Consider the following 21,705-nt stretch of genomic DNA (forward strand, 5'->3'; position numbering starts at 1 on the left):
GAAAAATTAATTTCAGATTCAAGCTTTTTAGGAGGTAGATTGAGTGCACCTCACAATATTGTCTTAGACACAAGATAGTCCCACTTTAGTAAGCTTTATAGCTTCCATGGGGACCAGCCCTGTGGAGTGGATTAATCTTTAATGTGAAACAACATCTCTACAGCAGCTACAGGGGGGAAAAAGATACTGCTAAAAAATTAAAGTTGATGGTGTGATAGTAGTCTGGAGCCAGTTGTGCTCCACCATCCTCCATTGCCTCGGGCACCACTCCCTGCCCTCAGAACTGATCCAGGCAGCTTCCAGGCTGGAGATGTGATCATTTCTCCAGTGGTCTCAAGGCATGTTCTGCCCATATCTCACCTCCTGGATAAGAACATCACAGCCCCAATCACCCTGACTCCAGCTGTGCCCCAAAGGAAAGGAAGAGAGGATGAAGAGTGGTGTGTGGGGAATTAGGGACCATCTCCTCTCTTTCACAAGCTGATATTTCCCCAGTGTATGATATTCACATGCAGGAGGACACACTGGGATTTCTCTGAGGCCCGTTTTTGTTTGGCTTTTCTCATATTTCAGTTCTCACTTGCACTGTGCTGGAAACTGGAGGGAGGCTATCCCCCACTTGGGTACATAAGAGCTCCCTTCCTCTCTCTGCAACAGAAATCCAATAGACAGTGAAATATTTAAGGGAAAACTGATCCAAGCTGGCAGATGAGGGGAATAGCTTTGGGTGAGTTTAATGAGCAGACAACCAAGGAAGCTGGGACAACATGTACAGAGCAGCTGATTGTTGTCTGCGCACCCAGCTCATGGCAAACACGCTGAGTTTGAGCTGATGGGACAAGAACAGCCAGGCAGGGAAGGAGCCTGGGTGGAGAAGCAGTGAAAATGCACTTCTGAACTGGAATTTGGAGGTGCTGAGGGTGGGGATGTAGCTGGGAGCATTCCCCAGAAATCACCTTGGGCTCAGGAGCGAGTGGAAGCAGGGATGTTCTGTGTTCTGTAGCCCTCAGGATGGGGCTAGAAACTCCCCTGGTTTGTAAGGTAAGGTAGAACCATTCTGTGTGTGATGTGAGGGACTAAGCACTGAGAACTGTCCTGTTCAGGGGTGAAATAGGAGTCAGTGGTGAAGGCTGATGTTAAAAACATGTCTTCAGAAAAGGAACAACAGGAACTGCAGGTACCACCAGGTTTAATAACAGTAATATTCCATCTGCAATTAGAAAGAAGTTTATATGGGACCAACAGAAAAATCAAACATTGGCTGACTTTCCATACTTAATTTTTCCCCCCATTTCTTCCTGTAATGCAACAGCTGAGTGTCATCTTTGTGACTTACACATCTCAGTTCTGTGGAGTGCTGCTGAGCCTGCTGCAGCTCCTCGAGCACATGCTGTGCCCACGTGCAGGCTCCCACTCCCTGGCACACAGAGAGGGCTCCTGAGCTGCCCAGCACACCCAGGGCTCCAACCCCCCTGCACAGCAGCTCACACACTCATTGCCACGGGATGCAGCCCTGCCATGCTCCAGGGGAAGCTCCTGGAGCAGAGGGATGGCCAGGCTGGCCACCAGCACCTCTGCTCTGTGCTCTGTGCTCCCAGCAGCCAAGGCTCACACACAGTGCTGGGAGTGCAGCTGGCATCTCTAGCACACCTCTCCTACACTCTCAAAGCAAAATCTTTTCTTTATGGGAGTTACAAACTTTTAGAGGACTCAGGCTCAAACCCAGAAAGTTTTCTGGAGATGTACAAAGAGGCCTGACATGAACTCTCACTGTGGCAAAGCTCTGAGTAGCCACATTTCTCCTGCTTTAAAAAGTATCTGCAGTCTCTCTGCACTGTGTTTTACAGAAACAGGTGGGTATCACCTGTCCTGAGCACAGCTTGTGCTCTCAGATCACTGCCAGCCCACAGTGCTGGCACTCCCTCCACAAAACCCAGAAGTCAGGAGCAGGAACCAGCTGTGAGCATGGAAAGAACTTTTCCAAGCAGCTCCCAGGGGCGAGGAGAACAGCCTAACAGGCTGAGCTGCTGCTGTGGAAGCAGGAGGGGACCATCCTGGGTGGGAGGTGACAGCTAAACAGGGCCCTCACCTGCCACCTGGGGCACGGTGCCAGCAGTGCCAGGGTGTGACCGTGTTCACAGGGGTCCCAGGATGAGGGAAGAGACGAGGATCTGACTCCATGTTTCAGAAGGCTTGATTTATTATTGTATGATATATATTACATTAAAACTATACTAAAAGAATAGAAGAAAGGATTTATTCAGAAGGCTAGCTAAGAATAGAATAGAAAAGAATGATAATAAAGGTTTGTGTCTTGGACAGAGAGTCCGAGCCAGCTGACTGTGATTGGCCATTAATTAGAAACAACCACATGAGACCAATCACAGATGCACCTGTTGCATTCCACAGCAGCAGATAACCATTGTTTACATTTTGTTCCTGAGGCCTCTCAGCTTCTCAGGAGGAAAAATCCTCAGGAAAGGATTTTCCATAAAAGATGTCTGCGACACCAGGGTGCCAGCAGTGCCAGGCTGCCAGCAGCCTCACTGGGAGGAGGATGAGCCAAGGGCTGAGATGCTGGCAGTGGGAGTCAGGAGAGCAGGGCTCTCTTCCAGCTGTACCCATGGCTTGCTGTGTAACCTTTAGCAGGGCACCTTGCCCCCCGATTGCCTTCCCACTCATCATCTGTCTTGTCACATGCCTGGGAGAGGAGCTGGCTCACACAGGGCTGTCCCCAGCCTTGCTTTGCTGCTCTCCCACCACGGCAGTGAGAGTGTGCCCTGCTCCAGGTGCTGGGAAGGATCTCCCCGGCTCAATGTGCATGTTCAGCCTGTTACCCTGCAGAGCCTTGATCTTAGGGAGAGCCTCGAGGTCCCTCCTTAACTGAAATAGCTACAGACCCCATCCCCTGCGCCACACACACCTCCCCAGCTCCCCAGCAGGAAAGCAGGGTGAGGACATTTTTATCTGTCAGAGTTTTGCAGGATTTCATAGTTGTGTGTGTGTCTGTGTGTGTCTGTGTGTCCGTGTGTGCCGTCGCCAGACCCGGGTAATTATTTTGTTTTATTTCTTTTTTTGGCAGCACTTGAAAGTAAGAGCTGGGTCTTTATAGATTGCTCAGGTTGCACAGAGTATGGATTACAGACCATCAGAGAGACATGAAAGCAGGAGACACGTTTCTCTGGCACAGCATTAAAGGGACAATAAAGGAGTAATTGTAGCCTAGGGTCCAGCCACCTCCAGTGCCTGGCCTTCACTCGCCTTTGCAGCACTGTGGAGAACTTCACGAGGGAAATGATGGAGGGGCTGGGGTGAGGATGTCTCAGGTCAGGACCTGGTTGTTTCAAAGGTGGTATACGCTCAGGAGGTTAAAGGCACCACTTAAATATGTGAATAAAACACTGCCAAATACTCCAAGGTGTAACACAGGCAAACCAAAGTCTTTTAATACTTGATTTTTCACATCTGTTTTCACCCTGAGAGAAGGTTGTCAAAGGATCAGAGCATTTTTAATCTCTCTCTTTCTCTCCCTCCTCCCTCTCCTCCCCTTCATTTCTCTTTCTCTCTCTCCTTCCTCCTATCCCCTCTCTCTTCCAACAGGACTCCACAGAATGGAGCAAGAATGAGAGGAAAAAGGCAGACAGAAAAGCATGAACTGGAGGCTTGTTGAGTTCCTCTACCTCCTGTTTATATGGGACCATATACTCATACAGCCCTCCCACCAGGACCCAGCTGCTACCAACCAACATGTCTCCAAGGAGTTTGATTGGCTTATTTCAGACAGGGGGCCTTTCCACCACTCACGGAGCTACTTATCCTTTGTGGAAAGACATCGTCAAGGATTTACAACCAGATATAAAATATACAGGTATGTCGGCTTCTGTGGGATTCGCGTTCTCTGAACCTGAGAGAAGCAGAGGAAAGAATGATCAAAACAATTCTTACGTCATTGGCTGCTCCTGTGTTGTGCCAAAGCAGAATGCAATGTGGAGATTGTTTACTCACTCAGTGATGGGGTTTTGTTTCCTTGGCCTGTCAGGGCCAAATGTGTGTGCAGGTTGTGGGTCAGCAGACAGTCACGAGATTTTGTTTGGTTGAGTTGAGTTGGGTGCTTGTGCAGATTCAGTTTAGATGTAGTGTAATATAGTATAGAATAATGTAGTATAATAAAGTAATTACAGAATTGCAGAATCACAGAATAATGAGGTTGGAAGAGACCTCTAAGATCATCGAGTCCAACCTGTGCCCTAACACCTCAACTAGACTATAGCACCAAGTGCCATGTCCAGTCTTTTTTTAAACATATCCAGGGATGGTGATTCTACCACCTCCCTGGGAAGAACATTCCAGTGCTTTATTTATTTTTTCCTAATATCCAACCTATCCCTTCCCTGCCGTACCTGAGACTGTGTCCTCTGGTTCTGTCAGTGCTGCCTGGTGGATGAGACCGACCCCACCTGTCTACAGCCTCCCTTCAGGAAGGTGTAGAGAGCAATAAGGTCACCTCTAAGCCTCCTCTTCTCCAGGCTCAACAGCCCCAGCTCCTTCAAACATTCCTCATATGGCCTGTGTTCCAATTTATGAGCCTTCTGATATCCATGGAGTCCTCCTTGTCATTTCTCCCTGCCTCGGGGGTCACCTTGTGTTTCTCATATTCTTCCAGAGCCTTGGATGAGTTTTTGGGTGCTGGGAGTTCTGCCAGCTCCCATGGGCTGCAGGCTGGGAGCTGCACCATTGTCCCCATTCCGCCTGGCAATGCTGCTTTGGTTCCCCCTGGCCCCCAGCTGGCAATGCAAATTGCTTCAAAGGCTGGGGTGGAGTGCTCTGATAGTGAGATGAAGGCGCTGCAGTGTCATGGCAATGTGCACAGCACAGAGTGAGATGAAAAGGAGCTGAGGGGGTGGGTGTTCTTCATTCGTGGTGACAGACAGTTCACAGGCAGGTTCCCAAGCAGCTTTTTCAAATCAATGGAGCTCTGGACAGCCCAAGCCTCTGTACCAAACTCGTACATGTGAGCTGCCAGTAGCTGCAGGTTCACATAAAGATGTCACCACGCACGTCAGTGTGACAGTTCTCACACTGCTGTGTAGGAGCCTTGGAGATATTCTACAACGATTTATCTCCATGTATAAGTTGGACTTGGCCCAAGAACTGTGATCTTGATTTAAAAAACTGCAGAGAGTTAAAAAAAACCTACAGAGAATAGGCAGAATTTGGATTTTATTTTGCCTTCTAGGTTTTTAAGCCTTAGTTGTTGCTTGTTTCAAACTCTTCTTGCCAGCTGTGCTATCTAGAACCACCCTTTTTCCTCCTCATTTTAATCTGAAAAGCTGGGGTGCTCACATGAGCGCCCTATTGAAGCAGCAAGCACTTTGGAGTGAAGGGGAATAAGCCAGCAAGTGTCAGGAGATTTGTGCTGAAACCCAAAGAGAACTGAAAAACTCTCCCAGCCACGTGTGCATTTACATAATTATATGGTCCTGTTGTGCTTCAGAAAGACACTTGCAAACATAGCCATGCAAAGTGGTGGGCAGGGAAACGCTGGTGAGCATCCCATGGCACTGTGCACATGGACATGGACATGGGGAGGGGGGAATTACAGGGAATTACAGGGAATCACTGTGTGCAGGGAGTGTTGTCCCATGGGCACGGAGCCAGAGGCAGAGTAACAGAGATTCATGAGGCATCAGCTCTGTGTGGGGAAGAAAAGTGATTTGTTCTTGTCCTGCAGCCTCCAGGGAGTGCAGAACCCCCTCTCCCTGCAGCAGCAAGGGCAGGTTAAAAATATTGTCCTGGCTTGTCCTCTCCAAATCAGCTCATGGGGAAGACAGCCCCAAAACCTAAAAGCTGTGCTGCCTTGCTTCCACTGCTGAGGTCTCAGTGCCTGTGCACAGAGCAGCAGAGAAAATGCCTTTTCCCAAAAGCCTTTTTCCCTGGCTGTGCTCTGCCCAGCTCCCCTCCTGCCCTGCCTGCCAACACACACAGTGACCCAGCCTGCAGATCCCTGCCCTGCTCCTCGCCTCTGGCACTGGCTGTGCCCTTTGCTAAAGAGCTGTGCAGCCCAGGATGCCAGCACAGAGTCTGCAGGGGCTGGGGGCAGAGAGCCACACGATGGATGTGTTCAGACATAGCTACAAACTGTCACTGTGGGTCAGGCCACAGATCCATCAAGCCTGGGATCCTGTCTCTGAGCATCACGGAGAGACGGGTCTGGAAGGACCTTGAGAGGTCATTTAATCTGAGCCTTTTCCCCAAGGCAGGCTCAGACATACCTGTGTCACGTCTGACAGAGGTTTGTGGGGAACCTGGAAGGTCTCCTGTGATGGAGGATTCACACCCTGAGCAGGCAGCCTGTGCCATGGCTGTGCCTCCTCCACTTGTATAAAGGAGCCAAAATCTTGTTTGCATGTGAAGCCTGTGATTTGTCATTTTATCTGTCAAGGGGAAAGGAACAAATTCCCTTTTGGTTTGGAGGAGATTAATATGAATTTGAAGTCTTAGTTCAGTTCAGGATGAACTTTATGTATGGGAAGTGGAAAGGGATCTGTTTTCTCTGTTTCTGCTAAGTGTTGTTAAACCATTTATGAAAGACACGTGGAGCAGGTGGAGAACACAACACCCTCCTCCCAGCATGGGAGAAAACAGGCATCAGCATTCTGTGGGCATGGCAGGTATCTGAGAGGGGTCTTGCAGATAATGACCATGCTGGAGAAGTCACCATTCCCAAAAAAACCCTGGAAATAAGACAAAAATCCAGTGGAAGTAGTTTGGGAGAGAGTTTAGAGAGGACTGCAAGGGTACCCAGGGCATCTCATGGCCAAACACCACACACTGAGCTGGAGGAGGGAGCTGAGTGCTTGGGGATGCCGCTCACGTGTGGTGCTTGGAGCTGCTGGGAGCTGAGCACCTTGGAAATCCAAGTGTGGGACAAACCTGCTCAGCTGAGGAAGAGGGGAAAACCTCAGGTGCTCCAGCAGAGCAGATGCAATGATCAGGTGGGAGTCTGGCTGGATGCTGCAGGGCTGTTTGCTTTTCATATCTTGCCCTGTTTGGTAGAACTGGTCACTTAAAAACTGAGCCCATGCATTTTTAAAGGGATATCAGGCTCAGTCTGGCTGTGGAGAATTAGTGGAGCCACAGCCAATTCTCACAGTTAAGAGCTAGACTGTGCACACACTCTCCCAGAACATTCAGTTTTACTGAAACCCACAGGGGTAAAATCTCATTTTGTGGCCTCCTTAAATTGACTCCGAGAATCTGTAAAGCTGTTGGGATTTTGTCAACTGTTTAATTCCAACATAGAAGCCTCTTTCCTACCAAAAGACGGCTCTCAATTGCTCTTTGCACTAGACTAGCCCAAGGGAGGCACATATCCTGCATTAAGGATATCAATCCTTTCCTTAGAAAAGCAGCTGATATGGAGCATGGGAATTTTCTGTGCAATCTTCTCCTTCAATGCCCCTTTCCTCCCATACTTTTTTAGGTTGGCTGGTTTTTAGTTTGTTGCTCTGTCAGGCAGTTTCATGTGATTTTGCTGAGTGAGGTCTGGCCTGAGCCCTGCTCTTCTCCCAAGGCTGATGGCAGCAGATCTCAAACCAGCCACAGTGACCAAGGGTTTGGCGAGGATGTGAAATCAGGCCAGAGGGCTTCACCCAGCCCTAACTGAAGCACTGTTGGCTGTTTAGTGGTGATTTCCCTGGTGTCCTGCTGTGTGGGAACATGGACACATCACATTAGGGCCATGTCATTTACACTGGAAAACCACCAAGGCAAAGCTACTGGTGGTGCTGAGAGCAGCATAAGGCAAAATGCAGAATTTTTTCCTTTTCGCAGGTGATGCTAAAAAGGAAGCAACATAAAATCATGGAGGAGTCTTCCTTCTATCATTACTGAAGTCCAGGGCTTGTCAGCAGCCAGCACAGAGCCTGTTGCAGTGAGCAAGGCTATTTTATATTCTGCATAAGCAGAACTGCTGTAGAACCTCAGAGCTGATGATATCTTTCATAGGAAGCCTGGATGCAGGTCTAGCATCCTAGAATGAACAGACAGTTCAGTGTTACAGCCCCCAAAGTCTTGTTACCTCCTTCCACGCATTCCATTTCAGTGGATTTTAGGTCTCTTTCTTGTAAAACTCACATCACTGATCTTCCTGGTACCCTCAGTCAAGGCTTACACCTTGCATGTGGCATTAGGAGGAAGGCAGGCAAAGGGGGAGATGTTTTATATTAAATCATGAGCACTAGGAGTGGATACAATTGCATTAGGGAAGCACATTAGTCAGCATTGATTCATACTAATAAGGGTGGTTTAGGGGGGCCTCTGGCAGGAAAATGCTGCTTTGATCATTATCTGTGCACACTGGTGCTAATGCAGATAGGATGGCAGATGCTGAGAGTGGTTTGTGGGATGTCTGAATATTCATTATCACCATCCTTGTTGTTATTCCTAGTCATGAGAGCCTGGGGTACAAGGTACTGCAGGAAGGCTGGAGAACAGATGAAGCTCAGCTTGGCTTTGGGACTGGGGTCCTGCTCAGACCAGAAAACATCCCTGTTACCACTGAACAGTTAACAGCTTCAGCCCACTGCTTTGAAGTATGTTGTCATGTTGTCCTTTTTTTTTCTGCTTCTCTCAGAAGTTATTTAGCTATAAGGCAAAGCAAAAAAGTGGGCTGAGCACTGGAATGCTCCATGCAAATTGCCAGGCAGAGGCGCTGACAGGAATTTCCCTGATGATGCTGCTCAGCTGAAGCAAGTTCTAGAAAAAACAAAAAAAACACCAAAACAACAAAAAGCAAACAAACCAAACCAAACCCAAAACAACAACAGAAACAAACAAAACAACAACAAAAAAATCTTTCCTTAAAAGAAAAATAAAAGGCTTTGTTCAGTGTCAGAGGGGGGAGGCAAAGAGGGACCAGGTGAGATGGGCTCATCCAGCTGAGCAGACGCTGCCGCTGCCAGTTCTGTGGAAAACAGGGACAGGACACAGAACTTTGGAAAGGGGAGCCCACAGGTAGAGTGGCAGAGAGGTGACACAGGCAGGACCTGGATTTTTGCCCCAGGCTCATGCTGAGGCTGTGGGTGAGCTCATTTCTGCATGCCCCACTTCCCTCCCCACCCACTGAGAAGGGGAGATGAGGAGATGACAGCACTTTCCTGCTCTGCATTGCTGGGCAGACTTAATTAAAAGCTGCAAGATGTTTGGACATAAGGGACCACAGCAATATAAAATGGATGATCACGCGGGGCTGCGAGTGGAACGTGCATGTGAGAGAAGAAATGCGTGTTTTCTATGCGTGGGTGTTTAATTCCATTTTCTGAAATGACAGTGGGGACAGGGAAGTCTGGCTCTCAGTGTAAGGGAGCAGGGAAACCCTGGGGTATAAAAAGGAGATCTGCTCACCTTGTAACTTCTCCTGCAGTGGGACCAGTTAGAGGCTGCCTAATTCCATGAAAGTTGCAAATAGAGAATCCTTCTGAGACCTCGGTCAGGTCTGCTTAAAATACACCAGCAGATTCAAAACTTAGTGGGGGAGGTGGCACCAGAGCAGCCAGTCCTGCCCATCCCTCCCTCTGTAGAGTGACAGGACAGAGCCAATTGCTCACCTACACTTGGTACAGCAAGGTCCCAGATAGTTAAAAAGGAAAAGGAGCTTGTGAGACAAGAAAGATTGGGAGTAATTGGCTGCACAAGCTGGACAGAAATTGGTTGGGATGCTGCCTGGGGAAAAAAAAACTGATTTTTTTTTTCTCCCAAAATGTTTTCTCAGGAGAACAGTGCAGGTCTAGGACAAGTCAGTGGGGAGGTGAGAGGTGTCTCCATCCTTGGTGGCTTTCAAGGCTTGTCTGGACAAAGCCTCAGCTGATGTGCTCAAGAGCTGGTCCTGCTTCAAGTGGGAGACTGGATTAGGGACCCCCACGGTCCCATCGAACCAACATTTGTGTTATTTCCCTCTTTCTCCAATTCAGAGTGGACACTAAACTATATGCTCATAAAGGGATTTGCACTGGTGAATGCATTCAGCCACACTAGAGATTTTTATTTAGTCCTAGAAAACCCACAAATCTGAGCAGCTACGTGCTCCCTAAATGTGTCACTCCCTCAGTGAAGAGGAAGAGAAGGATCCTGAAGCCAGCATCTCTGCTGTGCACATAGCACAGGCTACAACAGACTTAGAAATGCATATGCTGTTCTGCTGCTTGAATTTTCCCTTAGAGGAAAAAAAAAATAATAAAGGAGGAAAAAAGATTGGTCTCACAAAACTGTCTCACAAAACTTTCAAAGTTTTATGGCACCACAAATTAAAAACAATGAGCCAGATTCTCTGTGACATAAATGTGTGAAACTGTTGACTTCAAGGTAAATTCACCGATTTATTGGCTGGAGAATGTGTTCCAGCACACCCAGCACTGCCCAGGGCACACACAGCCCCAGGGTTTGTATGACTGCCTGCCCTGGCTGAGAGGACAACGAGCTTTTATAATTTCTGAGCAAAAGCAAAATGTGACTCTTACATCAGGCACTGGGCTTGGCCAAGCTGGTCAGCGATTGTGAGGGTTTTATGGCTGGTTTTATATCAGAGTCACAGATCACAGAATTGTTTTGGCTGGAAAAGTCTTCCAATTTCGAGTCCAACCCGTGCCTGATGCCCACCTTGTCCCTAGCCCAGAGCTCTGAGTGCCACCTCCAGCCCTTCCCTGGACACCTCCAGGGATGGGCACTCCAAACCTCCCTGGGCAGACCTTTTCCATAAAAAAAAATTCTTCCTGATGGCCTCTCCTGGCACAGCTTGAGGTCATTTCCTCTTGTCACTTGTCACTCCTGTCAGGGAGATGTAGAGAGCAAGAAGGTCCCCCCTGAGCCTCCTTTTCTCCAGGCTAAAGTTGACTCCAACCTACAGAAGTTTGGCCTTTCGTGACTGGAGCTTCCAGGCTGATTTCATGCAAACCTGTGATTTCCAGAGCTGAGGAACTCACCTGGCAGAAAAACAGTCCGACAGGTGAAAAAAATAATAAGATAAAGTAAAATAAAATAAAATAAAATAAAATAAAATAAATAAAAAGTTAGTTTTTAACTAGATCACTTTCTGGTCTCATTCATTCTGTGGTCAGGGCATAGCAGAGGGACAGGGTTGTGCAGATGGAGGCAGGAGGGTGACAAAGGGGACAGGTGAGGCTGCTCTTTCCTGCAGCAATGTGCATGAAAGTTCTTTTAAAGTGGTTGTGAGGTTGTTTTGGTTGTGCTAAGTTCTGGCACAGACAGAATCTCTAAGAGCTGCTTCCATCATCTTTTCTGGCCCTTCTTCTCTCCATTCCTCATTGGCTGTTTTTGCTGTCCCTTTATTGCATTGAATTTAATCTACTGGTCAGTAGAGCAGCACAAAGAATTGATTTTGTGGTTCACTGGTTGTATAGAACAAAAATAATATTAAAAATGGGTTGATATGAAATGGATGTTTGTTCAACTTTTCAGTAAAATGAAAAAATTGAAACATTTCATTTCAGGCTCAGTGAAAGTTTTAAGCCTTGCCATTTATTTTCATTTTATTAATCCAGTGATTTTTTTTTTTTTTTTTTGCAATTTTTAAGGCACTAAAGTTCATCTCAAGACGTGAAGTCAAGTAGTGCCACTTCAAAAATGTTGAAAGAGGAACATTTTGATTTTGAGTGTATTGTGTTTAGCTGTTTGTTCTTCAGTTTGAATTTGCAAGGAGTTTTTATAACCTTGAGTTAGGGAAGGACTGAAAAAAAAAAGACTGACTGTCCTTTTCACTCTGTGACTATGAAATCTTGAAATTCCCTGGGGTCCAGCTTTGATTTTCTCTGGGCCCAGCATCTTAGGATAAAGAAAAAAACCCAGTAATAATTTCCTCAGCACGGTTGGGCAGGAGTGAGAGCCAGGATGAGCAGCAGGAATGCAGCTGTGCCTGGGAAGGCTCCTGGTGCTTCCCAAAACCAGGCAGGGTGCTGGGACCCAGCTGCTGTGACAGTGACAAACTGCACTCACAGATCCTCTCTCACACAGCCTGGCAGGTTTTCAGTCCTGTTCCACTTGACTGGATGTCTGAAGCATCCAAGAAAGCACCGTGAACGTTCTTCTCAAACAGCATTAAGGTGATGCTTAGCTCAGGTATGAATTGATGGGCACTGTTAGGCCTTTTAATCTTTGCTTAGGGTTTTTTAGTCGTGCTGAAGTTCTGCTGACAAGGTTTTCTTATTAGGGTTTTATGCTATGTGTTTAAAAGGGACATCAGCTTTTTTGTTTTTCAGTCACAGGCAAGGGTTTTTAGGAGAGACAGCACAGCAATTGAAGGACAGAGGGAGCTGAGATGAAAGGAGGTTCTTTTCTCCATGTGGAATGAGAAATGGAAATCCATCCAGGCAAAAATACAGAATCCCCCTAGTTTATATTATGCCTGTAAATGAGTGATGTACATTGGTTTGTAATCAGTACATGCCGTGTAAATAAATGTGTGTAAACCAAAACCTGAAATCCATTTCCATAGTGCATGTAAACAATGAAGCCTCCTAGTGTTGCCTTCGATGTAAATGCTCATCTAAAAATGACATTACTACACGTTTGTGCAACTTTACGAAAGCCACAATTTACATTCCTGTCTCTGCATCTCTAAAAGCAGTTGGCAAACAGGAACCATTCAGTGATGGGCATGAACCAGACAATTCCATCACACAGCATCTCCTTCAGCCCCAGCCTTCATTCTACATGCAGTGCAGGGACTGCTGCTGTTACATCCCCTGCATAATGCAGCTCCCTGCATATGTGCAGCTTTCCATGGATTTGCATAAGCAGAATAAAGGCAGGAGCAGGGGCTGGCAGGGAATGGCTGGGGCTGAGCTGTGCAGAGCTTTGTCCTGGGGTGTCTGAGCAGGAACAGAGCTTGGCCCTGGCCAGGCTGGAGGAGCAGCTGCTCTGGCTGCCTTTGGATTCGGATGGCGACGGCTTGGGAGCATCCCTGGCAGCTGCAAGGCTTGACAGAAGGACACACCTCTCCTCCTCTTTGATATTCTTGAGAACAGAGGGCAAGAGGAAGGCAAGGTGGCACCAGCCTTTGATTTGCCTGGAGGTGCTGAAATAGGGGGGCAGAAAATCTGCCCAGGCTCGGGAAGGGCAGCCCTGCATCCAAAGGCAGCAGCGCATGCCCAGCCATGGGAACAGTGTGGAGGCAGAGTTGATAAGTTCACATCTGATGAGGCTCCCATGGTCAGGCACAGTGGCACCAGCCTTTGATATGCCTGGAGATGCTGAAATAGGGGGGCAGAAAATCTGCCCAGGCTCGGGAAGGGCAGCCCTGCATCCGAAGGTGGGAGCACACTCCCAGCCAGGGGGACGGTGTGGAGGCAGAGCAGAGGATGAGTTCACATCTGATGAGCAATTGATAAGTTCACATTCTGATGTGGCTCCCATGGTCAGGACACGCCAGTTCCTCTGGAGAAAAGCACTCCAGTGAGCTGTATGCCTGGAAAGGCAGATCAGTGCCCTGCCTGCCCTGCCTGCTGATCCAGGGAAGCTCTTAGCTGGATTGGCCGAGTGCTAGCACAGATCTCCAGAGCTGCATCTTCCAGCAGGAAAATTCCCCTTCTCCATCCATAACAAAATATTTTGATCCTCCTCCCAGTGAATCCCAGAAGCAGCAGAGATATATTTTAGTCACTGAAGCTTTCCAAAGAGATCTGCATCCTGCTGGGCTTGGACAAGGATGTCCACATCCTGTCCCTGCAGAGACCTCCTGCATGGTGGGGGAGTGTTCCCCTCCCCATGTCAAGTGGAGGCTGTGCCCAGCAGGGCTGCTCCCAGCATGCTGTGACAGCAATGACTCTGCACATTCATCTCAGATTCCTCCAGAGCAGCAGACTATGGTCCAGTGGCTTGGGAACATATTTTAAAAGCTAACAAGGCAAAGAGAAGCTTTCACTCTCTTTCTTTAAAAAAAATATTTTTAGCTGTTTTTTAAAATTATTTTTTAATAATCTTATTAATTCTGTTTTCAAACCAGGCAGATGCTTATTTCAGCAGAGAAGCTGTTACATTAAAATAAAAAAAGTCATCCTGTTAGATAGACAGAATAATTTTGTTCTGGCACAAGTAGCACTGAGAGAAGGCATTTTGGGGTTTTTTCTTTTTTATTTCTGGATCCCTCCAATGTTCCCCTTGGGTTCCAGAAAGGATATTTTTTTCCCCTTTCTTTTTTGCTGATTGCTACCCACCAGGCTCTGTAAATGGAACAAGAAGTGTCCACCAGGACAGCGGGAGCCATCCTGGGCTAAGCTGCTGAGAGCAGGTACAGAACCCAAGGACACAAAGAAAGCCTGGACTCAGCTTTGCCTGCAGCAGGGTTTGGGCCAGCCCTTTGTGGCAGGATCTCCTCTGCAGGCACAGTGATATCAAATATTCCTGTGCAGAGCCAGCACTTCCTTTGTGCTGCTGCCCACGTGTGCCCAGGAAGGAGCTGACGCAGCACCCAGGTGTCCTGGCACAGCCCAGCTTCCCTCAGGAGAGCTCTGGGCAGGTGAGACCTGCTCTGCCCCAAGGCATGGGGCTGATGGAGGCAGCTTTGGCTGCCAGGAGTGTGCACCAGGGCTCTGTTTGCTGGTGGCCAAGCCTGGGAGCTCTTGGGACCAAACCCCTTTCACACCTGCAGCCCTTCACCCTTCCAGCGCTGGCATGGTGACCCCAAAGTCTTTACAGGAAGCTGCTGTGAGGTTTCCTTCACTGTGGAATTATTATTTTTCCTGGTCAAATACATGCCATCAAGTGACAACCATGGAGAGAGGGAGGAGAGGAAATGGGTAGGGATGGTGTTTACACCCACCGAGCTCTCTGGGCTGAGGCTCTGCAGTGCAGGCTGCTGGCAGCTGCTGCCTCCCCCTCCTCCTCCTCCTCCTCTTCCTCCTCCTCCTTCTCCCTCCCTGCCAGACTCCTCACAGCTGCCTGGCTCTGGAGCCACTGCTCCAAGAAGACAGAGGTGCTCCCCATCCCCATGCTCTGTGGCGTGGGAAAGCCTCTGAGCTGCTCCACAGCTGCCTGAGAGGGAGCCTTGGGGTCTGCCAGTGGCAGCGGGGCCAGGCTGGGGCTTCCAGAGGGGTGGGATCCTCTAAAGGATCTGTGATGCTTCTAAATCAAAGTCCTGCTGACAACACAGAGCATTAAATGCCTGCCTGGGGATCTGGTCCTGCAGTCATGTGACGACATCAGAATTTAAGCTTTAATTAAGAAATGAGTGCAGGCAGGGAGGGAAGAGTCTCTAGTCCTTATGGCTACAAAAGAAAGCTTGGAAACATGACCTGAGTGCAACCAACATCTGCTTTAATGTGCAGATGTCTCCCAGCAGAGGAGTGAGCAGCGGGGAGAGGAAGCCATTCCATCAAATCCTCAATCAGGTCAAGCCAGCTTGTGCTTCTGCTTGCAATGAAAGAGCTTTTTTTGGAGAGGGATTCCAGAAAGCTGGGCTATGGCAGAATTAAGTGGAATTTTGGAAGCCTAGAAAGGCTTGGGATCATCTAGTCCTGACACCCTGCCATGGGCAGGAATGTCACCCAGGAGATCAAGTTGCTCAGGGCTGTCCTAGAGCTTTTCTGGGCCAGGTTTCACACAAGTTTCACAGGAAAAATGTCTGGTGGTGTGAGAGTTGCCTAGCTGAACCTGCCAATGGTGCACAGCACTTTTTAGGCAGCAGCATGGGAATCCTCTGCTCTGGGATTGAGGCAGGAGGGGTTTTACCTCCTGGATTCCCTTAGCCCAAATTGAAGGGACATCTTTAATGTCCCCTTGTGTCAACACCTGCTGGCCCCAAACCCTGCACTGTGCTTTCTGCTGCCATCAGTTTCAGCAAAGGTAGGGAACATTTTAGAGGCCAGTTAAGGAAAAGCCTCTGGATACTCTCCATCTCCTAGGGACACACAAAGCTTGTTGAAGGAGAGCCCTGTTTGATGGCGGTGCTCTCACCAGGGTCTGCAGGCTCCAAAATACCTGATACTGCAACAAGCTCTCATTCCCCTGAGTGAGTGTCATGGAAAAGCTGCTGGAAGAGTTCCCCTGTTACTTCCAGCTGGGACAAGTTCTGGACTCTGACTCAGTGAAGCATCCTGACACTTGGAGCTTGTCATTCCTGCAATAAAAGTGTCTCTTGGCAAGCTGCAAACACAGGTTTCATGGGTTTCATGGGCTGGTGCTGACTGGCAGCTCTGCTGCAGTGTGAGCTGGGTTGGAGTGCTGATTTGAGATCTGAACAGCACAGAGCACTTGGGGCATTCAGGTTGGATGAGGATGCACTGAGCAGTGAGGGACACTTCCACCCCATGGCAGCCTGCAGGTGGGAGAAGCTGTGTTATCTCTGGAGGGCAAAGGTGTTCTATTGCTTGTGCATCCCTGCAAAATTGTTTTCATTATCCATGAACCCCTGAAAGGTGTTCTCACTGTCCATGCACCCCTGAAAGGTGTTTTCATTATCCATGGAGCCCTGAAAGGTGTTTTCATTATCCATGCACCCCTGGAAGGTGTTTCCACAGCCCTTGCACCCCCACCCAACCTCACTTTGCTTTCCCTCCCCTTTCTCTCATACTGGTTATTTCCTTTTCAGCAAAGGGAAACCCGCCCAGCGAGTATTCAGCATTAAAAATGTCAGTGTTACCTTCCAGCTCTTGAGTGAAAACCCCAGAAAGAACATTACTTTAAACTCCCCTCAGATGTCTGGGGCTGTCCCTGGGGATTGCAGGTGCACAGCCAGGGTTAGGCTAATCAGAGAGCTTGGCACACAGGGAAAAGCGTGTGCTGCATGGTTAAGGGCAAGCAGGAAATATAGGAATAAGACAAGAAGTTTTTTAGCTTCATCTCTGATTAAAGCAAAATGAATAGTCCCACACTCCTTGTTCTCCTTGTTTTCCTTCCCCTGTGTTCCTCCCCTTCTCCCCCATTCATGTGCAGACTGTGAAAGTGTCAGATTCCCCCCTCCCACCCATAAAAGACTCCTCTCTGTTCCTTGGGAGTATTTGGTATTTGGAGTCTGTGCTGTACTGTTCAGCAGTGAGTGTTGCCAAGTCACATGATGAACTGTATCTCAAGACTATTTAATGTCTCTTCAAAGCCCACACTTTCAGAGTCCTGTGATTATGTAAATGTCTCAACTCAATTTTTAAAGTAAGTTTACGGCCCTCATAATTGCAGAGGAAAACTTGATAATACGACTCCTACATACTCAGAAAGCAGAAGGCAAAAAAAAAAAAAAAAAAAAAAAAACCCTGAAGTTTATCAGATTTTAAAAGTCTCATGAATTTTAAAAGCAATCTCTTAATTCTTTTTTTGAGCTTGACTCATGATTTTCAAACTGTCACCAGTGTGGCTGTAGGGATTGTAAGGCTGGTTTGTTATCTCATTAGGTAACTTACATAAAATATCTGAGCCCATGGAGACTCAGAGATGGAGTATTGCATTTCAGTGCTCATCTGGAAACAATGGTGTCTTTTCTTCTGTGGACTTGCTGAGGATCTCCTCTTAATCCAGGTCTCCAGTCACTACTGCAGCATAAATATTTCCCCAAATTATATTAATGTGAATCATATGAGTGAGAATAGCCATAATATTGATCTTCATAATACTTAGGTTATTAAATTTGAGTTTGAAGGTAGTTTTGTGGTGCGATTCATAACAGCAAATCTCCTCAGCATGCATAAGCAGGGAGAGCAGGTCACAGAGCAATAGCACTGCAAACCCAGAGAGAAATATATTCCAGAATATTCCATCCTACCACAGGATTGCACAGGGAACAGACACTTCTGGCTAAGTTAGCAATGCCACAACTGAAGTTTTGCTAATTGTTTGATGACCTCAGATGAACTGGATTGAGCTGAAAGGAGAAAAAAGCCTTTGACTGTTGAAATGAACTGTACCAATATTTCTATGGGCATATGCACCACTCATGGGCCCTTTATTTATCACAGAATGCTTTGGGTTGGAAGAGATTTTTTAAAAAACAAACAGCTCCAACCCCTGCCATGGACAGGGACACCTTCACTGTCCCAGGCTGCTCCAAGCTGCATCCAGCCTGGCCTTGGGCACTTCCAGACGTGTGGCATCCCCAGCAATACTCCTGGAATGTCTGCAGACACAGCAGCAGGGATGCTGCTGTGATAAGATGAGGGGGGATCTCCACTGTTACTTGCCTTCCCCACGCAGATTTACTCAGGCTGTGTGATTCTGTTTGGGATCCACACACACTGAGGGGTGGGGAGCTGACAGAGCCAGCAGGGCTCTGTGCCCACTCAGAAATGACTCTGTGCCCACAGAACCACTGATGTTTGAGGTGCACGCAGCTGCTGAGGTGTCTGCAGCATCTTGCACAGCCCACAGTGGATTAAATGAAATCTGAGAATGCTTCCCTGTGAAATGACTCTGTAATAAGGGACAGAAATTACCAGCTCTTCCAGCATGTAAAAAACCAGGAACCAAGAGTGTGCAAGGGGCTGAATGCTACTATATAATAAGCTTACAGGATAATTGCCAACTGTACTTGGACTTAATTTTCTCCTGCAGAAGGGTCATAAAAATAAGTTTATTGTTGTCACTCCAGGAAACTGAGATATTTGGATCAGGTCTTTAAAAAAGACAGTATTTTATCTCCCCCTTGAACAGATCAGCTCTGCTGGTGACCATCTCCTGCACAATTGTGAGTGAGCATCCAAAGGAAAAGAATTTCTATGCACAGGGGCAGCCTGTGAGCTGGCACAGAAGAATCTCAGCTCCCTGTCAAGGTCTCACAAGTGTTTGTTAACACTGAAGTAGGATTTTCACTCACAGTCTTAAGGATTCTGCACTGAAAGAGGAGCAGAACTGATGAAATTCTACGAGGGTGGAGGGAAACAAATAACAGAATGGAAAAGTCTTTGTATTTTAGGTGCAATAAAATTGTCTCGGTGAGGCAGAAAAACATTTTCTCCACAGTAAGGTTTTGTCAAAATGCTTTATTTTGTTAGCAGTAGAGTGTTTCAGGCTGATGAATTGGCTTCAACATATTTTTGATATCCTATCTGCTCTGGTCACCAGTGACTGTGGTGAGAGCAAGACATCTAAGGAAGGAGCTATTTTGACAAAATTTTGTCTAGTGAAAACATTACAAGCTGTTCCAGATTCTTCCAACGTGGAACAAAGCCAGATTCTGCAGGCCTGAAAGCAGCTACCAAAAGGAATCCTCTCCTGGGCAGCTCCAGCCACAGCTGAAGCTGGAGCTCTCCCAAACGTGAGCGATTTAAGCTTTGTCTGGAGACACAGAGCTGGAGCCCTTACCAATTACAGATGAGTTATCCTCAGGTGCCACGGGGAGAGTGCACAGGGACTGAGGAGTAAAGGATTAGCCAGAGCACACAGAAATATTGAGCAACTCACTACTACCTCCTATTGTGCTCGTGCCAGTGGAAATCCTTCTCAGAACGGCATATTTTATTCAATTTTTAAGAGCTCTCAATTTTTCATTGAGGAAGGGAAGCTGGAACAGCCTCTGATCCGTAATCAATCAGCCCGCCCTCACAGGAAAGCTCCGAGGAAGAGCTCTTGCTCTTTGGTCCTTTATCTTCTCTGAGAACTCCCAGAAATTGTATTTCTGAATGGGATTGAGAGTGAGGGAGAGGGAAAAGCACAGCCTGGGCAATCGTCAGCTAAATCTCACAGACGTCTGTCCTGTAGTAAATATCCTGTAGTAACTAACCCTAGGGACTATATCCCAAACAACATTTCTTCAGTCAGAATGTTTCAGACTTTAAAAAGATATTTAAGCATATTGTGTGGGTAAATAACTGCCTAAATACCAAATTCCTGTAGATTTTAGGGAAAATTACAAAAATCAGGAATTTTTAAACAGGATCTGCTGCACTCTGAAATGATGCCATCCATAACATAAGCCATGAATTTATTCTCCCTGGTAATAAATCACTAGAAATGCACAATGATAAAAGGAGGAATAACAGGCACGGCTCATCCAGGGATCTCAAAGCTCTTTGCAGCCATTAGAGTTCTTTAGGATAGTGGAGGAAAAGGCTGGGCTTTGTTTGTTTGTTTGGAATGAATAAATTAATCATTAGTAAAATATTATGCAGTTCGTCAGATATATTATTCACTAGCTATTTGTCAAAATAACAGCTCAGTCATATATCATCAGAACTAAACATTTTTAATGTGTGTACATCTAGTCCTGAGATGATTTATTCAGGGTTTTGGTGTTTTAGTTATTGACCAGTTAGAGCGCCATTCCCTTGGGAGGCAGAGATGTGGAAGGTTGGGAGCTCTTGGTGAACTTGGACCATCTCTTTTTACTGTGGTTTTGTTCAGGACCTGAAAAAAGCAGAATATTGCATCTGGGTTTCCTTTAGGCACTGCCTCAATAGATCAACCTCAATTCTGATTATCTCTAGCCAATGCTAGGTCTACCTCAGGTAGGAAAATCCACTCCCTTATTCAAAATCAAACTGTGATCTGACTTCTCTGTGTTCTTGCAGGACCAGTGTCTGACCCCAACACCAATGCCCTCATCGTTTCTGAGTAATCTCAGCTGTTCAGTGTCTCCCCTGCTCACAGCTGCTGCACCAGAGGCTTTAGGGCTCCCAGCTCACTGCTCCATGTGATAAATCACACAATTTCAGAAATACTGGGGGAGAACAGAGCAGTCTTTTACCAGGTCCCTCCCAGCTCCCTCTGCTGTGCCAGCAAGCTGGACTCCTTCCAGAAGTGCCTGAGCAGAGTGAAGCTACGTGACCGACACTCCCCAGTTCCCCTTGTCATTCGTGACCAGCATCCCAGAAGGTTGCAGCTCCTTCCAGGCCTTTATTGGAGTCAAACACTGCAGCCTCTCCCCTGGGTTTTATTAGGGAAGCTGGTGCCAAATCACCCAGCTCCCTCCTACTCGATAAAAAATGTTTATAACCCAGTAAATTCTAACATATCAGCAGCTTGTTATGGAGGGAAAAGGTCACTGGGAGAGAAAGGGGAAAAAAAAAGTTACCCTTCCATTGGAAATGCTGGCTGGGTACAGACGAAAGAGTCGGCACCAGGAAAATATCTTTTGATATGATAAAGTCTCATAATAGAAAATGTTGCTGCAATACAGACCTCGTTTCTTCAGATAAATATTTAATATAGATCACTAAAGATTAATCGAGTACAGAAAAGTGTCTCTCCTATGGTTGGTGTAAAGAAAACATCTTCTCGTTAATTTATTATGGAGCCTGAAATGAGAAAAATCCTATGGAGAGAAATGCAGGGTACGGTTTCCATAGAGAAGCAGAGCACCACACCAGAATTTATTTAGTGTGTGGGCAGAAGACTTCCCAGAGCCAGCTGCAGCGTGGCATTCGCGTGATAAAAAATCCCAGTGTAGGAAGGAGCCTCCCAGAGACACTGGTTGTGTCTTTCTGCTCTGAACCCTGCACACACTGAAAGGGTGAGAGCTGAGGGGCTGTGGGCATTCAGAGCCTGGGTGCAGACTGTGCAATGGCAGGTGGAACATCCCTCTCAGGAAAGGGAATTCAGCCCCTTTGGAGGGAAGTGGTGCCCCCAGCTCACTGTGAGGAGAGACCCTCATCCTGAAGGTTCCTTGCTTTAGCCAGGGTTCCTGATAACCATGTCCCTTGATGTCACTGTGGCATTTCACAGTGCTGGGCAATAAGGAATTCAGGTGCTGCTGTGGGATTCCCATCTCCC

General features: G+C 47.3%; 1 protein-coding gene across 1 annotated transcript in view; it reads left to right on the forward strand.

The window, feature by feature from the left end:
- BRINP1 (BMP/retinoic acid inducible neural specific 1) overlaps nucleotides 1-21,705 on the forward strand; it is a 94,788-nt gene that overhangs the window by 25,076 nt on the left and 48,007 nt on the right. The window contains exon 2 of the mRNA XM_030961532.1: nucleotides 3,601-3,868. Coding sequence (XP_030817392.1) covers nucleotides 3,651-3,868 — 218 coding nt within the window. The 5' untranslated portion in view covers nucleotides 3,601-3,650. The remainder of the gene's footprint in view (nucleotides 1-3,600; nucleotides 3,869-21,705) is intronic.

Source organism: Camarhynchus parvulus, chromosome 17 (assembly GCF_901933205.1).
Source record: "Camarhynchus parvulus chromosome 17, STF_HiC, whole genome shotgun sequence".
Taxonomy (NCBI): Eukaryota; Metazoa; Chordata; class Aves; order Passeriformes; family Thraupidae; genus Camarhynchus; species Camarhynchus parvulus.